Below are 17,916 nucleotides of genomic sequence, written 5' to 3' on the forward strand. Positions count from 1 at the left end.
TGTATCTGACTTAGAAATGGTTTATTAACAGAAAATTGAATTCCGTCATTCATACAAATCAGCTTCTTAGGAGTATCTTAGTATTATATCGTACGAAGTAACGTTACCATTCTTATACTTATTCAAATATTTCAAATATTGAAATGCGTCGATGTTGCGATGCTAAAATACCTTGCCCAAGAAGCGGTTCTATTCAAATGAAACAATCGATTTCAAATCACGCTGCATTCACCCACGCGGTTACGATTATCGAAAGTCGAACGCGATTAAAACGGTTCCCGCGCATTCCATTCACCCGCGTTCGCTCCTCAAGCACACTCGCGACTCGCGACCGTATACTGCGATTTTACATTGTGCTCGGAAAAACTTCGAGATAAGTAGTCCATGAATATCAAAAAGTGGTCACCTTAAGGATAGAGTTTCATTAGCGTCGGTCTTGCCGATCGTGAATTCGTCTACAGACAGATCGCGCAACTGAAAAGTATAGGAGAGACGCGAGACAAGGGCCGTCATTGCAGCCATCATGTCAACAGTACATTTCGGTAATGTAAAACTTTTTAATCTCTTTTTACGAAATGGTATATTACAATGTTTCTCCTATATAGTTGAGAGTAATTTTCTTTGCCTTCTCCTTCGTAATATTCTATAAGTCGTGTTACAAGATGAAATATAAGATCTATTACACAATTATTGACACTGGGAGATACAAACGATCCCTGGCATTCATTCGTAATTCCATTAAGAATTATTATCGCTTCTTATATCCTTATATCCAGTAAGAAAGGAAAGATAATATAAAAAGCACGTATTATGTAAAAATAGAATAAAATCTACTATTTCCTGTGGCGAAACCTCTACAAAGATTTCAGTTATATATGTTGTGAATAACTTTTTACAGGTTAGAGTTTAAATACAATGTATATAACATTTCGTAGAGGTTTGAAATTTTACGCTGGAATTATATACGTCCGCTATAAATTATTAGTATAGATCTGATCGCGGAAACTTTCTTCAATTTAAATTTAATTTTACGACAATACTGTATAAACGATTAAAATAATGCCATCGCGCACATAACATTGTTTAATAATTCGATTTAATGATACAACGGATTTAAGTTTCGTTACTGTAAATAATTGTAGTAAATAACTAACAAATTGCATAACCAAAAAATTATACAAATTCTCAGTATTCTGAGTTAATCTTAATCCTATCATTATAATTCATCCTTAAGTAGCGTATACCTATTTTTGCTAGGTGCTAGCTTCTTAAATGTAGATTCCGGTGGGGTTGTAGGCACCTTAATTTGTCCAACAATTTGTGGTACTTCGTTACTACTACGATCTGGCCCGTAATGGAACTCTCTATGTAACTTTCCTGAATATAAATCTCGTAGGAAAGCTTTCAATTTTCCCTCTACATGAATATCATGGAAGTTTGGAAACAGGTACATGTGTCTAAAACTATCAATTGCGATTAGAGGTAAATCCGTTGGACTTTTTCCTAAATGATGAAGGGGATGAGCAAATTTCACACCATCCGCGGTTAGGAAATTGACATTTTCTGAAATTAAAATAAAACGATTTTTTTCTCATATACCGGGTATTAGGTTCTTGTATACCACAGTCACTAATTCACTCACGTTTCTCATCGATCAATGTCCTTGTTACTACATCTTTGTACATTTTAACACTCTCGATATCATCAGGAGCGTGAAACAATATAAGAAAGGGTAAACCTTCTTCTGTTAACTCCTCCGCATTTTCAAATGTGATCTCCCTCACAAGGGGAACACATTTTTCTTGAGCCCAGACATTCAACTCGTCAAAATTATTCAAACTTCCATGGTATGTTTCATCCTCATCGTTAGAGAGTGCTTTATCAGACCGGAAGACAATTATTGGTTCTCCTGGAGGGTGCATAGCTCTGCTTGCATTCCTAATTGCACATTTCCAACAATTAGAAATTGTTTCCGCTGTATGATTAATTTTTATACATTGATTGCACAAAATTGTAAAATACAACACTCTACAAGGGAGCTTACTAAAAGTTAATATTGCCTTGGGTATTGTACAGGGGTAGAGTTCTAATGGAAAATATACATTTCACAAAACTATAAACATAGCCAGTGCTGCATGTACCATGCTCAATATCTTACTTACAAAAAATGAAAATGTTCCCCAATTTCACAGTTTTGAGCTGAGCATGTGCTTGTTAGAGAAAAGATTAGGACAGTTACACACAGCTTATACTCGTTTAGTAAATTTGTTAGAAAGTATCAGTCTACCAAGTTAATCATACAACTTAAATGTACGGTGTAGGGATCCTTACCCAAAGCCAACATGGAATTGGCAATCGTCCTTAAGATTAGTAGCAACTCTCCTAAACATTTGATATTCAGGAATGTCTTTCCTATCAAAATATCCAATGATCATCCTCTTTTTATCATCCAAATTAGTTAATTCTTTTAAATCATAGAATTCCCTAATAGGATCTTCCAATTGTTTTCTTATAAATTCTTCAAAAGCTTCTACTGAACGTTGACCTCTGTATTCCCTCTTGGTTGGTTGTCCATTTCGTATAACTTTCAGAGTTGGATATTTAGTGATGTGAAACCTCGAAGCAATAGAGGCTGCAAGAGATCATTTTCTATTTGGCAATAAAGTTCATCTACACACCGTAATAAAATTATTTTGCACCCATCCATAATTGTTTCTATTTAATTCCGTACACTTACATTCTCTTTCGCAATCTACTTTTGCCATTACTACCCTTCCTGGTTCGGGAAATGCATTTCTTATTTTAGTTGCAGCTTCTTCAAAAATAGGCGCTAATGAATTACTAAAACGGCACCATTGTGCGTAAAAATTTATAAATACCAATTCGTTTGATGCTAAAAACAATAAACAATGTTGTAAAGTTTCCCTGTGATGGTACGCTAGCTATTTTATCAACAGCGTTTATCTACGCGTTTTTACGACAAACGTAAAAACAGGAAAACTTACCGAGTGTCATATCAATATTTTGTTGAGTAAGCGATACCGCGCCTCCGTTTGCATCGTTCGCTAAATTATTTGGCAAAAACGCCTGAAAATACAAACCAAATATCGCACGATTTTAATCACTATTTTATTTACGAAATTTGCGAAGCACTGAAATCTATTAAAATATACACCGATACATAATTTTCTGGATCTTTAAGGCGTGACATATGGATATGAAATAACATAAAATAGGAAGGATAAATAAAAAGAACAGGAGAGGGTTAAAAATTGTATATTTATTTTCCAATACGGCCCTTTCGGAATTTTGTTGTACATCGTACATGATTACTTTCGATTCGAATCGTCAATAAATAAATAGAACGCTTGAATGCAATTTCAGAAGATTTGTTTAATAACTTTTTGAGGTTACTTTGTGCATACGTGTACAGGTTATGCCGCTTCTTTGACAGTAGAATTCAGTGTCATTAAATTGAACCCAGGGGTTAATAGGTTAGAATAACGGGAAATGGACTTTCTAAAATTCGTAGAACTCTCAAATACGTGGCGTATTTAAAAATCTCAAGTCGTTTCTAGGCAAAACACCATGATAAACCATATTAAACGGTACTCACCAATAAACAGGCAAATATAAGTATTTTGAAGTCAAAAATATCACAGAAGACCAGCATGTTGTGATCTTATAGTATAAATTTGATCAGGCAATAATTTTTGGAATAACCATCAGTAAGCAGCTGCTTCTGCGTCAAATGCCACGAATTTGCGGTAAATCGAACTCTAGGAAAACACTCTAGAGGCATCGATTCTACAGGAATGACACAGGTGTTGTAGAAATTCACTACGTCGAGATTGTTTCCGTTTGTTTCTCTTCGTTCGATTCGTATTGACCATCGTCGCGTCTTTATTTTCCCCAGCTGGTATTAACGTGTTGGGACATTTTACGATAGCGCAGGCACCGCTGTGCTATTCCTCTAGCAGGTAACCAATCGTTTCCTATCATCGTGTTCCATCATCGTTAAAATTCCCTAGACGATACAAACCCGTGGCGGGAATACAGTTTTGCAATTCATTTCATTGCTATACTAAAAGTTGTGGTATAGTAATAATAACGGTTTCTTAGGAAACTCATTTTTATACCACCTATCAATTGCTTCTTATGGGTTTACGATGATTAGGTCAACGTTTGCTTCCTTCTGCTTTTTTCGTCCGTGTAATATAACCCGCGCTCACCGGACAGTACAGAAGATATTCGTAACCGCATAGCGAATGGCACTATAAAACAATTATGCTTTATAGTATCCGTGAAAATTTCCATAATTGTCCCCGCGGAACACAGTACCGGTTGAAAGAAAAAAGGTTCGGCGTTTCGTGTCGTAAACCGAGAAAGGTTCAATAGATTCTGGAAAGTCTCGGGAGCATTTTCTATGAAAGGCAGCTGGAATTTTTCCCTCCGCAACCGCAACTAGTTTAACGCGTTCCAACTTACTCTTCCCCCGTACAATCGAAGAACATTGGCATCTATAAAGATGAACGACTGTTTCCTCGACCGCAACAAACTTACCTGCAAAAGGACTCCTTGTGAAAAGCGTAATAAAACAATCATACGTCCGTAATCTCCGTGTAAAAGCGAATTATTGGCTACATGGGAAGCGACACTAAAATTCGCCGGGTATCTTGCCATCCAGCACGACTGCGACTTGACGAATCCTGCCGACGAAATTTCAAGGTTCAGGTACAGCTGCGGCTGAGTCCTCGGTCCTCGACGATATAATCCCCCATTGAACGAGTACGAGAGCTCTTTAGACACGAACTCCAACAATAATTTATGACCACACGAGACTGCAGCGAAACGCTTGAACGAGGTATGCTGTCGTGTAATCTACGGCTTAACCGTAATTTACAGCGAAATCCAATTTTCCCGATTCTATGTTTATTCTGTGGATATGCTGGATTTTCTCTCCTTCGTAGCGAGGAAGCTCCAAACTCGACACCCTTTCGATCAATAGCGGCCCATTCCAATCCACTTACCATTCCTTCTCCCATAGCCGAGACGAGCTTTGCTAAAAGTCGGTGCAAGTTACACCGAGGCGATGAAAAATAGGCACTCGATTCATCTCGTCGACTGGCGTAAGTGAAGTCAAACGCTCGTCATAGGTTTCCGCCAATAGCCCTGCTAGGAGGACGGCAGTCGGAATGACTTTGAGTTCGTAAGAACCTTTATACCCCTCTGTTGCCGACGTTTTTAGGCCTCTCTGCGGGGGGTGAACTTCGAATGTTGCCGATGTCAATCTTCCGTCTGAATGGACCAGCCGCGCATCCGCAGGAGTTTGTCAAACGTCTGCTCGTGAATTTCGTCCTCGTCGCTTTCGCGATAAATGCATCGTGTAGGGTCTGCCTGTACGCGTGTAGCCATAGCTGCTCGTACTAATTAACGGGAAGTGAATTCGGTTCATGATTAACTTCAACACATTCCGGTGACACTTGCTCGCCGGTGTTCTTTGACACAGGATCGCTCGCTCTGCTGGATACTAGTTGAACAAACGAGTCTGTTGAAAGATAAAACCACACAATGCGCCACAGGACTCTGCATCCGACAATATTTCTTTTCTGGGAAAGACTGACGTGACTTCGAGGGCGGCATTGACTTTTACTGCGACGAAATGCGCCGACTTTTCCCTAAAAAAAAAAATCGAAAATTCTAGCCGACACAAGCTCCGTTCATCGGATTATATACGTATACCTTATAGATCGTTGGTAGAAATTTATATTTTCTGCTCATTTTTTAATTCCGTCCCTCTGTCTCGAATTATCACAGAAAAAATAAAGACAGCGCGGAGGGATCTTTCTTTCGTACATCCTTCAGAAAGCCGATGGAAAAGAGCGTCTGATGAGCAAAGGGATATCCGCGAAGTCGTTAATTTTATATCAAAGCCCTTTTACGACCCTACCTGGAACAACGTGGGTCCGCGGCTCTGGAAGGGAATAATTATCCATTTTAATTCCTCGTTGACTTGACATGGGGTGTATGCGGACACTCTCGACTGTTTGATCAGTTCAGCTATCCGCAGTCGTTTCGGTTTCTTCTGATTCTTTCTCGGAGGTTGGCATACAAATCATATTCGGTCGGTCATGGTCCAAGACCCCAATTTTTCCTTTTAACTTTCGACGATTCTGACCTATCGTCGTTAGACTCGTATCCCAGCCGGCACGATTGAGACAATAGAGGAGCTACGACCTGCTCTCTGTTAATTAAAATCTATCGATGAAGGATGCGTTCTCTTCTTTCTTTCAGACATCGCATTTTCCTCCGGAATGTCCTCAATTTTCAAGTTTACGCCAGCCAATTTGGATTTGTCGCACGATTGTTTTTGAGCCAATTTCCGGTTGGGTAAACCCTTATTGGTTTACCCTCCTATAACCTTTGTCCCTCTAGCGTTTTCGAATTACCTGTGCTTTCAAATTGTATGCTGCCATAATATTTGGTGTGATTTTCTCAGTCCATCGTTTCGGGTTAATACGATGTCCCCGGGTTATTCCCTCCACATATTTTTTCGGAGTGCTTTATTTGCATTTGTTTGGATTTTACGTTTGATCGGACCGGTGCAAGTTTCCTTACAGTCACTCGTAAACGTAACGCAATTGTTGCCTCTTAATTCGGCAGAATACGAATACCAGGTCGCGTAATGAATCCGCGTACAATGTGACGGCTTCCTTTGAACGGCAGATATTCTCACGGGTTCCACGGTACCCCGAGGTTACCCCGAGATTCTCGTTCTTATTCCGCCGTTTCTTCCTTTTTTTCTCCGCTTCTTCTTTCTTCATCCGAAACGCAACAGGTCGTATTGTGACGAGGGTGTCATTCCCTTCGAATGGTATTGGCGGTAGGACCCCTTCGGCTCGATTCTTGCGTCTCTACAACGAAGCACAAATTTATGGATTTGGGACCGGCGTTTTAGGAACAGGTACACGCGTCTCCCTTGTTCTCGCACCTTGCAGATCGTTAATTCGTCCCCAGCCGCGGAACGTACGCTTGGCGTCGTTGATAATTCGAGATCGAGTACCATTATAGTAGAACTTCTGTGTACGACGTTGAACCAACAGACCTTTCATAAATCCGATCTGATCGATTATCAACGCGAAAGATCTCTACCGGTCTTTGTCTATAAACGATGCGTAATAAATGAATATCGTAACGCGAAGCAGGAGAGCCTTCTTATACGCTTCTAGAGCCGTTTTCTCTTCGGCACGTGATTAATGACGAAGCACTGTTTGCTATCCATTTGTCTGAACCTGAGCAGGCCAAAACGGCGAGACCGCGCGCGCTAATCGGGCTGTAAAACGTAGTTAGAATCAACTCGGATAGTAGTAGTAGGGTTATGGCTCAGAACGTAAACCTAATTTCGTTATTAACCTTCTACGAAGAGGGTTAGCTTGAGTGGGAAAATTAAAATGCGGGTCGACAGGTATAGCGCTGCTCTTTATATTGACTTTCCTAATATTAGCTATGCGATCATCCCCAAATATTGAACCGTGACCAGGTAACAAGTTACTCGAGACTACTGTCCACCGGGGAACTGGTCTGTTTATGTACAAGATCGCCGATCATCTTTGGCTAAATAGTGTAATCTCTTGTTTACGGCCTCGTAATCCTAACCCGATTAGCAGCGACGTACGAGTTAGCGGGGTCGAGATCCGACTAATCTTGTTCCATGGCAAGGTGCACGATCCTATCGGCCTCGAACGGGGGGGGGGGTTCCTTCCCTTGCGGAGGAGTCGTGAGCGACCACGTTACGCCGATCATCGTGTGAAAACTGCAAAGTCTCGCTCCATTACCTCCGAAGACTAGTCCCATTGTCGGGTCCATTGTCGAGGAACGTGGCCGTCTCTTTCCTTCTCTTCCTCGGTTCATTCCCCTCCCGGCGTTCTCTGTTCCGTTCTCCTTTTTTTTCTCTCTCCCTTCTGCTCCTTTCTCGCCCCGTCGTCTCTTCTGCGTTTTCTTCCAGATCCGAGCATAAGTTAAAAACCCGTCAAGACTAGTGACCTGCTGATCCCGATGATGCTTCGACCAGGTAAATCGCGTATAAAATTGACCCGTAGCAGGGGAGGAAAGGTTCGGTTCTTAATGACGTCTCGACGAACGGACCGTCGTCAGGAAAATGCCTTCGAGTCATCATCGAGCGTTCAGATACCGCACGGAATTTCACTAGAACGAGGAGAAAGGATTCTTTCGTGAGAAAGAAAATACGTCGATTATCGGTACCTATCAGTTCGCAACGATACCTAACTCGAACTCGTAACTAGCTCGTAACCAGATTGTAAGGAAACTATGGAAGTACCTGAATCGAGGTAAACCGTAGGAGAACACTCACTTCTGGGGAATATTAGTTCTCGGGAACGATAGCTCATGTTAATGCGTTTACGAACCCACGGTCGTTTAGAAAAGAGCGCCGAAAGGCTGTTATAGCCCGAAAGAAATATGTTTACGAGACTTCTACTGCTCTCTTTGTACAAAATAACGCCGCCTAACATTTTCTTAAACCGGTACGAGCAGCTCGACCCACCGTTTAATCGACAATCGATGACGATATCCAGGATTACGGGATTGTGTTTCGCGCTCGAGCATACACGACGTGTACACCCCGGGGAAAATATGAGAAATCGGGGACAGACGATTTCTTATTGCGGATACCCGAAATCTGACCTGCGTCGTCCTTTCGATTTGCATCGCTCCATCGCCCGTGAATGTCTCCCGAAAAATGCACGGCTTTCGCAGGAACACCGAACGTTCCAGCGAATGCACAAAGCGCACTTTACACCCCCGCGGTTCCCTCCGTTTACCGATTGGACACACCGCACGAGAGCGCTGTCTGGATCATCGTTTCCTCGATGACCGCTCGTAGAATCGACTTTTTAAAACGATCTGCGCCGCGCTCGACTTTTGAGGCTATCGACGATGACTTTGGCGCTCGGTGTAATCCGTGAAAAATATCGAAGAGTGCAGTGGTGATTAAAAAGTGTAAGGACAACAGATCGCGATTGGTTTTTCGTCTGCGATTCGTGTAAAGAGTCGAGATCGGCTTCTATGCATTTCGAAGGAATGAAAAATAATCACAAGAAGAGGAAGTGGTTTCTGGAAAAGTGTTCACTCTCGGGGGAGTCGATCGTCCGCGTGGGAGTAGTGTTTACCGGTGGAGCAATTTACCCCAAGCCGAGACGTTAAGCGGCTTATTAGGGGACAATGGTTAGCTCGAGAAGAGGAAAGTAAAGGGTTGCTCGGGGCGTGCCCCCAGCTTTCACCCTCTTGCTGCGACACCATCGCAAGATTTACGAGGAAGCTGCAGTTGCAACGCTACCAGCACTCGCTCGGACATGTGTTAGACAGGACCGCAACGGGCGATTTCCATGCCGCCCGAATATCCACCAATACGATGCCTCTGATGAATTCGACAAACAACGACAAGCCCCCTGAGAATTTTGCTTGCGGTCACTGGGAAATATTCCAGAAGATCGATGGTCCGGTCTATTCCTCTACGAGACACGTGACGTCAGATAATGTTCTCTACCGGAAATTGATAATCTTTTTCCGCTACACGCGAAACTGATTATCTTTCGCCAAACGACGCGCGATAGAAACTTGTTTCGCGACGATTTAACAAAGAATGATTTATGGACTCGCGATAAAGTTTCATTGTTTTCACCAACGGTTCGCAACGGCACGCCACTGTACCAGATAACAGCATCCTTCGTCAACTGCCAACGCTGTCGACTAGATACATATCGTAGATACAAGTTCTTCCTCTAAAGCTGCGTAAACAAGATTCATCCGATAACGAGTGTCACCATATGCAGGAATTAGAAAGTGGTAATCAGAAGCCAGAAGATTAGATGCAGTTCTTCTTTTGCGCGCCAAGTGCGACAGAGGTTTGCCCCCGTTTTTGCGTCAAGAGATTTGTCGCGGTACCTGCAACGGACTCCCGTTGGCATTGTGCAGGCTGCAATAATGGTGCCTATCTGGTGCTGATCGGTAGCGCGAAAGTGTCGTCACCTCGTCCTGCCAATGATTGCTTTACAACCACCATAAACCGAGACTTTGTGCAGCTTGTCCAGCTCAGTGCCGGTCGGTGCTGCGCATTGTGAAGGCATCTCTCCTGCGTGGACCAGGATCTTTCACAGATTTATGGTTCGACGTACGCCACAAAGCGCACCTAGAACCTTCCGAAACTGTGGAGCCCGTTATCACGTGCCTTCGCGTACCTCAGAAATCGTCGCGGGCCTTTCCACGCTTTGATACGCCTTTGCAAATCCCGCCTGCCTCCGTTCGACACCATCAAAGGAGCTCTAAATACCGTAAAAATTGTACTCTGACACCTTTCATCTAACTATCGAACACCGTGCTGTGCGGTATGGCTGAATTTGTCCGCTACTGGACGACTTGTACGTCGTAGATTTCAATTGTCGATGCTTGCGCGACGAGAATGTATTCCGAGTGGATTTAAAATAGATTTTCTCAATCACGTAAGACGTAATTAGTTTACGTGAAATAAAACGCAACTCCTGTATACGATACTTCGCCGTTATATAATTTGCTGCAACGTGCATCGTATTGGAAAAGGAGAGGATGCAAGGAAGAGAGAGAGAGAGAGAGAGAGAAAGAAACTCTTGGAGACGTTGGCACACGCAGGACCGCTAATTAAACCAAAATGCCTTATCCACTAATTAAACTTGAACGATTAAGCTTATTCCTCCTACTGTTTCCACCGATAATTATTACCTACCAGGTCGACTGCTCCTCGAAACTTGGGCGGTCGAATCGTGAAGCAATGATTTCACCCGGAGGTCGATTGCTGTTTAAACGAACGGTACAATGCGAGGAGAGCTTCGACGCGAAATTTGAAGCTCGCGAACGAATTGAAACGAACAGTTGACGAAACGAAACGATGGATGTCGGAACGTCTCGCGTGAAAAAGACTTTGCGTCTCGGTACGTGAAAATTGTAAAGCATCTTCGTACGAATCGGTCGATTAGAAATAAACAATTGTACGTGCCCAATGCAAAAGAGGTCGATTTGTAGAAACTGTGGATAGACTCTCATGAGAATACCGTAGGATCCACGAAGGCTTCCCTCGGTGGCATGAGGCAGCCCCCAGGGACGACCACAAAAGGTGCGTAGCCTCGATCCTCGATCCTCTATCCTCGGAACGCAGGGTTGATTTATGAGCGGATGGAGGGGAGGGCGCATGCGCACCAGGCCACAGGATTCACTGGGGTCTATCCCCACCTCCATAGAGGAACCCGGCAGAGCATTCAGCCTCCTCCCTTCTTCGTCGGTTCCTTGTCCACTCGGTTATTAAAACCGAGGCGACACGGTCGGCAACCAGCAATTATCTGGCGAACGCTCGAAGCCGCGCACGCTTCGATCCGCGCACGGCTCGTCTAAGTTTCGTTGTCGCATTCGTTTTCGTTACACTTTCCGTCCCGCGTACACGGACAGTGCGATCGGGATCACGGGAGGATTACCTCGTTTCGTTGCGAGCGCGCACGAAAAAAAAACAGGCCAACCACGCAACCGGAGGGATAATCGCCGCTGCTGGATAATATCGCGAACAGCCGGGAAGTGAAGTGATGGCACAAGTGATGCAGTATCAACAGGTTCGTAATAATGAATCTGTGTAATCGTAGCATATCGCATCGTCGTACGCGAACGGAGCTCGATGTACAAGTTCCGTGGAATCCTTATTGAAAAAGTGATTGTTTCGTCGACGCTGGCATATCGTCGAGCCGTTCCGTGTCCTTTGTTTTCGATATTAATCAAGGAGAAAGGACAGTGACGAGGAGTTACGAATTTAAAAGGTACGGTTATTAACGAATTCTAAGATCATCTCGATTTCATTTAACATTATAGATGTGCATGCCGACGATGTCGCCGATGCCGGGTATGGCGCCGATGTCCACCCTCCCGATGCCCATGCATCAACCCGCGGGTATGGATTACGGGAGTTCAGGGATTCACTATCAACCGTACAATCCGGCATTGAGCAGTCATCACCTCCAGGCCAGTCAGTCCGGCTACTGGTATCCTGGATCGTCGAGTCACAGTCAAATTACGGAGCCGTTGACGCCGCCGGCGTACACGATGCCCAGCGTACCAACCAGCACTACCTCGTGGACTACTCAAACGCATCTCGCGCAGCCACAATTGACGCCCATCTCCGCGATTCAGCATTATTCGCTGCCCCCAAGTCCGCCGGACCTACCACCCAGCCCTCAAGACTACTCGTCGCCATATCAATGGCCCCTGACACCGCCCGCGGATCATCATTTCCTGTCCGTCGAGGATCCTGGCAAATCAGGGAGGAAGTGCACGAGATGTCGGTGTCCGAATTGCCAGACGGACAGCGGGGCTCAGCTCGGCGTCGACGGGAAGAGGCAGCACGTGTGCCACGTGCCAGGATGCGGCAAAGTGTACGGGAAAACGTCTCATCTGAAGGCGCATCTCAGGTGGCACACCGGCGAACGACCTTTCGTCTGCAACTGGCTGTTCTGCGGCAAGAGGTTCACCAGGAGCGACGAGTTGCAGCGTCATCTTCGAACGCACACGGGGGAGAAGAGGTTCGCCTGTCCTACGTGCGGCAAGAGGTTCATGAGGAGCGATCATCTGACGAAACACGTGAAAACCCACGAGAACCAGAAGAAGAAGAGCTCGACGAGCAAGAAGGAGTCGAACAAGGAGAACTCGTTACCCGCTGGATCCGCGCAGAGTCCGTATCCACCGATCGGCGGACAGTACGCTATGATCTAGGGTCGCGACGAAACTGTACGCGTACAGCGCGATCGTCGGAGCGCTGTGCAAGAATGTTGAAGATATTGTTGAGGTTCGCCCAGACGGACTTGTGTGAACCGAAATGTTACATTGGCACGTCCGTCCCTGTAAATAGTCGAATTGTTATCGAAAGTTCCTTTATCCACCTTGTAATTATTGTACATAGAAGAGAGGATTATTGTATATTTTTGTAAATTATGTATCAATTTATATAACGATACTTAAGTTATATAATCGAAATGACGCACGAAAGATATACGTGTACAATAAAGCTCTTGACTTCGTTAAAACGTGTTCGACGATTGAAATGCACCTTGATCCGAACGTAAACCGTCGCGTTGCGCTAGACGCGATCGCTAGAACGAACGTTAATTTCACGGGAACGAAAGCTTCGATTTACCGTGAAAAATTCACATAATAACGAATCATCCCCTTCTCGTATATCAGGTTCCTCCCTGACGTCTTCCTGTCATACGATACATCGTGAGTCCCGCCCAAGGAGTACAATACGACTCCAGAAACCAGCCCTTTGCAGTCTCCACGATGATTTCCTACCTGGCAGGTGTTTCACAATAAAGAACAAAAATATCATCCCATGGAAACTACCCGAATACTACCATCGTCAGCTACGTAACGAGAAAACTTTCGTCTCTTCCGATAAAAAAAAAAAACAGACAAAAAGAACGACGTTCCTCGATCTAATCGCGAGACCCGTTACGAAGATGTACGAACACGATGCACCAGTTCGTTCGTAGCGGTGAAGATCCGGCGGAAAATCGATGACGGTTCACAGGGGAAATAGTTGTAACACGTACGGCACTGTAACGGGCCGTATGATTCGTATTCCGGCCAAGAGATGGCTGCACTGTGAATGGAAAAAGCCCGCGTAGCCCTATTAAGGGGGCGGCGCGCCGTAGTCCCGTTGCCCCGGCAAGGATTCATGGCTCGCACGTAGAGGTAGAGGCAAAGAGGCAGACGCGAAGATAGAGGTAGAGGCGAACCGCGAGAGAGGGAAAAGCTAGATGGCGAGGGAGTAAGAGAGAGGGGCCGATAGACGGGTACGAAGGAGCGACCGCGAGGAGCCGCGGGAGGGTGAGGGGTGTTACGAAAACGTAATAAAAGAAAAAGAGCCAGCCGCGGAGCAAATTATAGGGAAAAATAGGGAGGTACAAGGCGGAGGAGGCAGCACAAGCCCCGTGGTGTGGCACTCGGAGGAAGAGGATCAGGTGGATGGGTGGAAGGGTAGGAGGGGAGGAGGGGTGGCGCCACGGCAATTCCAGGCTCGCGTTCAACGTTCCCCGTGGAGTACCGCGGATAGCCGCGAAGTTAGTGCGCAAGAGATTCAAAGAGAGTCCAGAGTGACGAGGGCCGTGTCTCCTGTTCGGTGCGTTCACGAACGGCGACCACCGGGAGGAAGGAAACCGCGCGCCGGTCCCCAAAGGAAGAAACGCGCGAGCCGAACGAGAGAGTCATCGGGAGCGCGACGAAGCCGGACAGCTTCGGCTAAAGAGGAGAGTGAGAAAGAGGGAAGGAGAGGGAGAGAAACAAGTACACACAGTACGCAACTCTCTCTTACGTGTTACGCGCGGTCAGTGCGAGAGGCTGCAACGTGCCGCGAGCATGCGTCTGCGACGGACAGCCCTTAAGGCGGATACGCAACACGCCGACTCGTCGTCGTCGTGGTCGTCGTCCTCGTCGTCGTCGTCGTCGTCGTCGTCGTTGTCGTCATCGTCGTTCTCCACGCTCGTGAATGTCCGTTTCTCACCATCGCCACCGGACGAATGCACGCGTAAATATCGTCGAGGGGGCGAGGAATAAGCGAACAGGTTCGTAGCCACGCGCGCATGTCACCGATCGAACCGAGTCCGGGTCTCGATTCTTAACCGATCCATTCGCGAATCTCGCGCCTGTTCCACCGTCCAGCGAAATAACGATCGTAGATCGCGTACCCTTTTTCTAAACCCTTTCGATATATCCTTAGCACGCGAGATGTCAGTGATCGTGGAGACGAACAAAGTTTCGACAAAAATTCACCGTGTTTATATTCGGTACCGCTGAAGAAACTACGCTCCGTTCAATTCCGTTTAGAACCCTACCATTCATCGGTACAGTGTATAAATTCCGGATGAGAAGTTCGATGCGTTTTTGCTTGTGTTTACCACGCCTCCGATGCCTCGTCGAGGGCTACGGACTTCGCGCGCTTCGAAACACAGCCAGGCCGACTGTTGCCGCTGGCTCGACATTGTTTTTCTATCCAGTTTCGAAGGGCACGCGCGGAAAATTCCTCAGTTGAACTCGAGCGGTGGCACGCTGCACTGGTGACTCGTCGAAAGAATGTTCACGAATCTCGTTTACCGGAAAGTGATCGCAACTTGTGACGCAGTGCTTCGTATCGGCGAATGTGGACACTGGTGCACGGACAGGCCGCTTTAAAAATCGAACCAAGCCGTTCGAAGATCGCCACGACCGTACCAACATATCCTGCCAACATTTTTTGGATCCAGAAGACCGAACGAGCCGCCAAGCTGGACGCGGAGGTCGGTGGCGGCGGTGGCCGCAGGGGTATCAGCCCTCCGAACCACCTGGGGAACATAAACGTGAGTTTTTACACTGGAATTTATACTCGTACCGCGGTTAACCCTTTTAGGCTAATACGTCTGGCATATTGAGCAATTTTTTCTTCGAAACACATGATTCGTCAATGTGGATACATTATTTTAGCCTAACAGGGTTACACAGATTCGTTTCGATGGCAGCTTTAGTTTATTAGTAATTTTCCTCCAACCGAGGCAAGCACGTGTCGCAGTGCGCACTATAAATAAATAGAGTTCAGAATGTAATGACTTTATATAATCGTTAACAAGTATACAATGGCAAAATTATTAAAATGTATTAAGCTTGACGATAGTCAACTTAATAGTACATAGTAGATAGTAAATAGTAATCTACAAAATGAGGAATATATTCGACGTAAATACAACGATTCTCTGCTTATCAACGGCACCTACACGTTTTCCCTTGTTTTACTTTAATCCCGCTCGTTACCTGGAATTATGCATAATAAAGAAAACATGCATAATAAAGGTTTCCATTGTAATTCATTACGAACGCTTAAGTAGACGTGTCGACGGAAAAAGGCAGGGAATATCGTGGCGATTTAATGTCTCCAGCCTTTTTACCAGTGCTACGCAATAAAGGGTTACTTAAACGATCGACGATGAACGATTATAGAGAACGAAACACATGGCGATACGACGCTATGGGTACCATTGACGCGTTTCTGTCGTTCCGTTCCCTATTCGAAAGGTCGAGCGCCACACTTTCCTCCCCGTTGGGTCCTCTGAAATTTACTCGTTAAGGTCAAGATCGATATTGGCGGGATCGTTAAAGTTAATTCTAAAGCTGCGGTTTGGTTGCACGAATTCGTTTACAAAGCCGCTAGTCGGTCCTAACCGATATAGTAAACGTTACTATGTTGCTACGCCCGTTTCACGCCCACCATACATCATGCGTTATGTTCAGACCTACCTGTCGACGTATATGCCGTTTCAAAGGTGTTGCCCGCGATCTTAATAAATTCCCGTCGCGAAAGTTCCACGCGATACTCGTCGTTCCTCGTTACTCCTATAGAAAATACTTCCCCTCGTTGAATTCGTGAACGTTACCATTGACATACGCGCTTCCGCGTCTCACGAGTTCGCGTGAACTTCCGTAATAGCCGATAGCGTAGCACTCGAAAGAGTTTTAAACATTCGACGCGGATTCGTTGCCAATTTGATACGACTAATTCGAAGGACAGGCACCAGAGCTTTACGCGCGGAAACAGATCGGTTCGAGAGGTTGTGAAACAGTCTGTAGGTAGCGGAGAGTAGGCCATTCGGTCGAGTTGAAACGCGGCTGAGCAGACAGTCGTAGGGTAAGAAACACAGTGCCGGCAGTTCGCTGACACACCTCCACACAAATCTAATTAATTTATATCCTGAGAGAGGCGCCACTAGGGATGCTAAGTCCGACAGGAAAAAGAAAGGAGCAACGGAAAGGTTACCCACGGCACCGGCTCTCGCTTTCGAGTTGCGGGAACCGACGGTTTTGCTTTTCTTACGGTCAAGGGGATTTAGAAACGCGCCTCGGATGTTTCCGAGACAAATATATCGATTTACTTCTACTCGATCCACCCTTTGCTTCATTCCGTGTACTTAATTGACTATCGGTGGACACGTGCAACCAAGGATGATTAATATCGTGGTAAATAGTGGTTCTTTTTCTTGAGCGACCTTCCGAGATCACAAAGGCGATAACGATATGGACAACTTAGTGCTTCGAAGAGTAAAAATGATGGTATAATTACCGTATTGCACGAGCAACGAGGTATGGTTAATTGAGAGAACGAGCGCGCGAGTTTGAGGCGTTTGACAAGAACCGCGTCGCTCTGAATAACCGTTGCTCGCGTCGTCGACCCCGGCGTGGAATCATAGAACGGAACCGGCATGAAAAACCACGCCGCGATGCCGGTCAGCGGGTAATTATCTCGTCCACCCCAGAAAATGTGCACGCGTCGCGCGCGCACCTACCCGCCGGAACCCTCATTAGCGGTTCACCCCGAGCGTCGCGTGAACTTTGCACCTGTGAATCGGCCACGTCGTGTTTTTAGTCGCGCTCGAATCGCGTCGACGGTTTCTAGCACGGTTGCCCACCGGCTAAGAAATCGGAGCGCGCACCAGATGCAACCGATCGCGATCGCGACCAGCCACGAGCAGATCGTTGCAGCTGTCCGGTAGATTATGCAACGCCGTCGTGGATAAAGACATCGAGGCCTGTCTTCTTTGACGGCGCGGACGTGGCTGCTATCGGGGCTCGTTATTGAAAAAAACAGGGGTTCGTAATGGCGATCGGACACGATGACACACCGTAACGTTGCCTAATCTGTCTCCATTGCATATTCAACGGGGACGAAAGAACCGAAAATGACCGTTCGTCTACCGTACGGAGGGGGAATTGCGGGAAGAAGGAGTTTTCGTCTTTTTTTTTTTTTTTAACCTCTTTAGATCCACCTTGCGCCGTTTATTAAGATATCAATTTTAATTACAAACGGAT

At 45.7% G+C, this 17,916-nt stretch overlaps 3 protein-coding genes across 4 annotated transcripts in view; 2 read left to right on the forward strand and 1 right to left on the reverse strand.

The window, feature by feature from the left end:
- Erp44 (Endoplasmic reticulum protein 44) lies at nt 1-3,871 on the reverse strand. 2 transcript variants are annotated; one of them, XM_076894727.1, is made up of 7 exons: nt 3,617-3,871; nt 3,006-3,087; nt 2,738-2,893; nt 2,332-2,632; nt 2,163-2,210; nt 1,643-1,938; nt 1-1,563 (listed from the first exon to the last, which is right to left on the reverse strand). In XM_076894727.1, the coding sequence occupies exons 1-7, from the start codon at nt 3,671-3,673 to the stop codon at nt 1,217-1,219; spliced, it is 1,287 nt and encodes a 428-aa protein (XP_076750842.1). In that variant the 5' UTR covers nt 3,674-3,871; the 3' UTR covers nt 1-1,216. The 2 variants fall into 2 exon arrangements, with proteins under 2 accessions (XP_076750842.1, XP_076750853.1); XM_076894738.1 differs by lacking the exon at nt 2,163-2,210 and having other exon boundaries at nt 3,617-3,866.
- A 7,210-nt stretch (nt 3,872-11,081) lies between these two features.
- LOC143432617 (uncharacterized) lies at nt 11,082-12,803 on the forward strand. Its single transcript, XM_076909376.1, has 2 exons — nt 11,082-11,651; nt 11,905-12,803. Exons 1-2 carry the CDS (start codon nt 11,625-11,627, stop codon nt 12,799-12,801), a joined length of 924 nt encoding a protein of 307 aa, XP_076765491.1. The 5' UTR covers nt 11,082-11,624; the 3' UTR covers nt 12,802-12,803.
- Nucleotides 12,804-14,856: 2,053 nt separating this feature from the next.
- The window catches only part of Sp1 (transcription factor Sp8), a 67,171-nt gene continuing 64,111 nt past the window's right edge, over nt 14,857-17,916 (forward strand). The window contains exon 1 of the mRNA XM_076909333.1: nt 14,857-15,419. Within this exon, the coding sequence (XP_076765448.1) occupies nt 15,222-15,419 (198 nt within the window). The 5' untranslated portion in view covers nt 14,857-15,221. The remainder of the gene's footprint in view (nt 15,420-17,916) is intronic.

This window comes from Xylocopa sonorina, chromosome 1, assembly GCF_050948175.1.
Source record: "Xylocopa sonorina isolate GNS202 chromosome 1, iyXylSono1_principal, whole genome shotgun sequence".
NCBI classification, from domain to species: Eukaryota; Metazoa; Arthropoda; class Insecta; order Hymenoptera; family Apidae; genus Xylocopa; species Xylocopa sonorina.